The sequence below is a fragment of the Symphodus melops genome, assembly GCF_947650265.1.
Source record: "Symphodus melops genome assembly, chromosome: 17".
Classification (NCBI taxonomy): domain Eukaryota; kingdom Metazoa; phylum Chordata; class Actinopteri; order Labriformes; family Labridae; genus Symphodus; species Symphodus melops.
The window spans coordinates 120,064-125,049 of NC_136707.1; the positions used below are offsets into that span (position 1 = coordinate 120,064).

Genomic DNA, 4,986 nt, shown 5'->3' on the forward strand with positions numbered 1-4,986 from the left:
TAAACACTGCTCACTATAAAAGAAGAAGAAGAAGAAGCTGGTCACTCACTGACTTCTTGTTTTCCAGAGACGAACCTGCAGGACTCCTCCTCCCTGACACCATGAGCACGGTGAGTCTGTCACCTTTAATTTAAACACTTCCAGGACTTTTTCAGGACTGTTTGGAATAATGACTTAAACAAACGGTAACATCTGTTTTTGTGTCTTCAGCATGTTGAGCTGAAGAATGTTCACCTGAGGATCGGAGATCAGCTGACATTGAAGGGGGAAGTTCTGCACGATGCTGAAAGGTAAGCTCTTTTGATTTAATGTCTGAAACACAGAATCCTTCTCAAACTGACACCACCTCAGATTCCAGATCGACCTGGGCCGTGACGAAGACGACCTGGCGCTGCATTTTAACCCTCGTTTCCATGACGACACCGACGGAGCTGTGCTCGTGTGTAACTCAAAGTGTGCCGGAACCTGGGGCGATGAGATCCGGGACGTACACAACCCTCTGCACCGGGGTGCGGAGGTGAAGGTGAGCACGACGGACTGAAAACACTGAGGGGAAGAGTTAAAGGAGAACGTTTATCTGGGTAACCAGACAGTCTAACAGACCCACAACATGTGGAATAAATCATCCTGTCCTTTGTTTGTGGTCTGCAGAAGTCTGACAACACAGAGAAAAATGCTCCGTTTCTAATGTGCTCCCTTTGTGATGTCACAGTGGGATTCTGGTTAAAATAAGTCCCCTCCCTGGTAGCTCCACCCATGGACTCCACCTCCAGACTGGAGATAAACCTTTATGCAGGTCCACCATTTTTATTCGCACCGGCAAAAAAGCCATGTCTACTGGGAAAACTTAGGGGGCGGGGTCATTGCATTTAAAGAGACACACACACCAAAACAGAGCGTTATATTTGGACCAAAGCACAGAAACACAGATGTCTCATTTAGAGCTCCCATCGTGTTTGACGGTGTGTCTCCTCTTGTCTCACATCGTGTTTGACGGTGTGTCTCCACTTGTCTCACATCGTGTTTGACGGTGTGTCTCCACTTGTCTCAGATGGTGTTTGACGGTGTGTCTCCACTTGTCTCCCATCGTGTTTGACGGTGTGTCTCCACTTGTCTCAGATCGTGTTTGACGGTGTGTCTCCACTTGTCTCAGATGGTGTTTGACGGTGTGTCTCCACTTGTCTCCCATCGTGTTTGACGGTGTGTCTCCACTTGTCTCAGATCGTGTTTGACGGTGTGTCTCCACTTGTCTCCCATCGTGTTTGACGGTGTGTCTCCACTTGTCTCACATCGTGTTTGACGGTGTGTCTCCACTTGTCTCAGATGGTGTTTGACGGTGTGTCTCCACTTGTCTCCCATCGTGTTTGACGGTGTGTCTCCACTTGTCTCAGATCGTGTTTGACGGTGTGTCTCCACTTGTCTCACATCGTGTTTGACGGTGTGTCTCCTCTTGTCTCACATCGTGTTTGACGGTGTGTCTCCACTTGTCTCACATCGTGTTTGACGGTGTGTCTCCTCTTGTCTCAGATGGTGTTTGACGGTGTGTCTCCTCTTGTCTCACATCGTGTTTGACGGTGTGTCTCCTCTTGTCTCAGATGGTGTTTGACGGTGTGTCTCCTCTTGTCTCACATCGTGTTTGACGGTGTGTCTCCACTTGTCTCACATCGTGTTTGACGGTGTGTCTCCTCTTGTCTCACATCGTGTTTGACGGTGTGTCTCCTCTTGTCTCAGATCGTGTTGAAGCTGGCCGGAGACGTGTTCGAGGTGATCCTTCCACACGGACAGGAGGTCCAGTTTCCAAACCGTGACGCCGTGGATCTCATCAGCTACGTCCGAGTCAAAGGAGACTTCAAAGTGACCTCCTTCAAGATCTGCTGAGAGACCAAAGTCTGGCTGCTGCTCGTGGTGAAAGGAAGTGATGGGGGGGGGGGCGGGGGGGGGGGGGGGGGGGGGGGGGTCTGTTGTGTCGAAGAGTATTAAATCTTTCAGTGTAAACAAACGTGTTGCGTTTTTAATTGAAGGCTTCAAACCACAGAGAACAAAAAACACAAGTCACCTACCTGTTTCTGTTTCCGACAGTTTGTAATTTAATAAAACACTTCAGAAATCTTCTCCAGAGACCGAAATGATTTATTTAGAGGACGAGAGAGAGAGAGAGAGAGAGAGGGAGGGAGGGGAGAGGGAGAGAGAGGGAGGGGAGAGAGAGAGAGAGAGAGAGACAGAGAGAGAGGGAGGGGAGAGGGAGAGAGAGGGAGGGGAGGAGAGAGAGAGAGAGAGAGAGGGAGGGGAGAGGGAGAGAGAGGGAGAGAGACAGAGAGAGAGAGAGAGAGGGAGAGAGGGAGGGGAGAGGGAGAGAGAGAGAGAGAGAGAGAGAGAGAGGGAGGGGAGAGGGAGAGAGAGGGAGGGGGAGAGAGAGAGAGAGAGAGAGAGGGAGGGGAGAGGAGAGAGAGAGAGAGAGAGAGAGAGAGAGAGAGACATAGATTCAAACCTGGGCCGCCTGAAAAAAAGGACTCTATGGGGAGTTGATGGTTTGACCTTGTAGACTGTGTTAGAGGTCATCCACACTTGGATGCAGTGATCAGCTGATCAGCAGTTTAAAGAATAATAATCAAATAAAGGTCACAGAGGAGTTTTTATTTGTGCGTCCACGTCTTTATATAAAAACACGACTAACACGTAGACTCAGTCCTGTGATCCTGTACCACCCTCACCTCCCCGTGCTGCTGGTCGTCATGGTAACAGAGTTACAAAGTTCGGAGTTCATCGTGTCTTCAGGGCCGTGAGAGTTGGTTTGATAATCTGAGTCCTGGCTGCAGGGGGGGAGGAGTCAGACCCACGACTGTCACACAAGTGTCTCTTCCCCTTTAAAGCTCCTCCCCCTCTTCCTACACCTTGACCTCCTCCTCCTCCAAGAAGGCGGGGGGTGTTTTGGGGCTGTGGGAGGGAGCAGGAGAGGCGGAGTTATTGCTCAGTCTCCGCCCCCTCACAAACGATCCTCCTCCGTAGTGACGGGACAACACGTCCGCCGCCCGCTGGAATTGCTCCGCCTCCATCGCTGACCCCTCCTCTCGAGGAGATTCGGCGCTCTGTGAACCTCCCTCCTCCTCCTCCTCCTCCTCCTCGTCACTCTCTGTCCTGTTAGAGCGCCCCCTGCTGCTCGTGTTCCTTCTGATCGAGCCGCCACCTGTGGAGGTGTTGGGTGAGGACGCAGCAGGGCTCTGCACGGGCGTCTCCATCAGAGAGCTGCTGTCCTCCTCCTCCTGCATGGCGTCCTGCATGGCGTCCTGCACGGCGTCCTGGCTGTGGACTGACGTCTGAAGGCAGCTCGGGTTGTCGAAGAAGCCCAGGACCTCGGTCATGAGGGAGGGGCCGAGGTCCACGTGGAACGAGGTGAGGGAGTCAGAGCGAGTCAGAGACGTTTTCTCTCGGTCGATGCGAGAGAGGCGGGGCAGAGTGACGAAGCCCGACTGCAGACCTGCAGGCAGAGAGGAGGACACATGACATCAGAGAGGGGGGGGGGGGGGGGCAGAGGGGCTTTCCAACACACGTCTGTGTGCTGAGCTCTGATTGGTTCGTCTGTGATGAAACATGTAAGTGAGTAATTATCTCTCTGAACCAGCTGTGTGTGTGTGTGTGTGTGTGTGTGTGTGTGTGTGTGTGTGTGTGTGTGTTTGTGTAGGTGTGTGTGTGTGTGTGTGTGTGTGTGTGTGTGTATAGGTGTGTGTGTGTGTGTGTGTGTATGTGTGTGTAGGTGTGTGCACTGGCTGTTTAATGTCTCACACTTTAAACACCTACACACACACACACACACACACATACACACACACCTACACACACACACCTACACACACACACACAAACACACACACACCTACACACACACACCTACACACACACACACACACACACACACACACACACACACACCTACACACACACACACACACACACACACACACACACACACCTACACACACACACACACACACACACACCTACACACACACACACACACACACACACACACACACACACACACACACACACCTACACACACACACCTACACACACACACACACACACACACACACACACACACACACACACCTACACACACACACACACACACACACACACACACACACACACACACACACACACACCTACACACACACACACACACACACACACACACACACACACTGTTCTGAGAGTCATTAACTGTTTGCAGGTCTGTTTTGATTTTTGTTGATTATAGATGGGGGGGGTGTTTATTGTGAGCAGTTGTAGTCATGGTTACCATGACTACAACTGCTGGTTACCATGGTTACCATGACTACATGAAGTGTCAGGCGTTTCATCCTTCAACAGACGTCAGGAAGACAAACCTTCTTACCGTAGTAGTACGAGTCGTCCGACGAGCTGGGGAACAGAACCCTGTCCAGACACCCGTTGGGGGAGTCGATGTTGAGCTGGGGGAGGGAGATGGCGTTCTTGATGATGGGTGAGACGTCCGGCGGCGGGGGACGACAGATCACGCGAGCCTCCTCGCGGCCTCGGCGCAGCGTTCTTCCCGACGTGTCTAAAGGTGCGTGTGAAGAACCCCGTGGTCCTGGAGCTGCTGGCTGAGTCCGGACTCCCCGGCTCCCTCGCACCCCCCGAAGTTACTGAGGAACGACGTGTCTCCAAACACATCGCCACCCCGACCAACGTGCATGGTGTGTCTGAAGTCCCCGAGCGGCGGGCTGATCATGTCCACAGACAGCTCGCTCTTAAAGCGGCGTTTTCCCCTGGGAGCCAGACACGAGGCCTTTAATCCCTGCAGGCATCTTTCCCAGACTCATAGTGCTGTAATGTCTCTTTAAGTCCAGCAGGGGGCGCTGAGCTCCCGAGAACATCAGGAGAGATCCAGTGGCAGCGCCGCTTCCCTGTGGAACCAGAGAGAGAGCGTTAGAAGGCACATTCTGCACGCTGCCCGAGGCAGAC

The 4,986-nt window shown here is 52.5% G+C and overlaps 2 protein-coding genes across 4 annotated transcripts in view; one reads left to right on the forward strand and one right to left on the reverse strand.

Annotated features, from left to right (window-relative positions):
* Positions 1 to 1,919, forward strand: part of LOC306838669 (galectin-2-like) — a 4,287-nt gene extending 2,368 nt beyond the window's left edge. For all 3 annotated transcript variants that reach the window (XM_079366985.1, XM_079366984.1, XM_079366983.1), the window contains exons 2-5: positions 68 to 110; positions 211 to 290; positions 352 to 523; positions 1,732 to 1,919. In XM_079366985.1, coding sequence (XP_079223111.1) covers positions 102 to 110; positions 211 to 290; positions 352 to 523; positions 1,732 to 1,878 — 408 coding nt within the window. In that variant the 5' untranslated portion in view covers positions 68 to 101 and the 3' untranslated portion in view covers positions 1,879 to 1,919. The remainder of the gene's footprint in view (positions 1 to 67; positions 111 to 210; positions 291 to 351; positions 524 to 1,731) is intronic.
* A 730-nt stretch (positions 1,920 to 2,649) lies between these two features.
* On the reverse strand, positions 2,650 to 4,954 carry cdc42ep1b (CDC42 effector protein (Rho GTPase binding) 1b). The gene is given in 5 exon segments (XM_079366972.1): positions 2,650 to 3,475; positions 4,397 to 4,523; positions 4,525 to 4,659; positions 4,661 to 4,780; positions 4,782 to 4,954. Coding segments are annotated over 5 exon segments (1,089 nt in total). The 5' UTR covers positions 4,899 to 4,954; the 3' UTR covers positions 2,650 to 2,885.
* Positions 4,955 to 4,986: the final 32 nt, after the last annotated feature.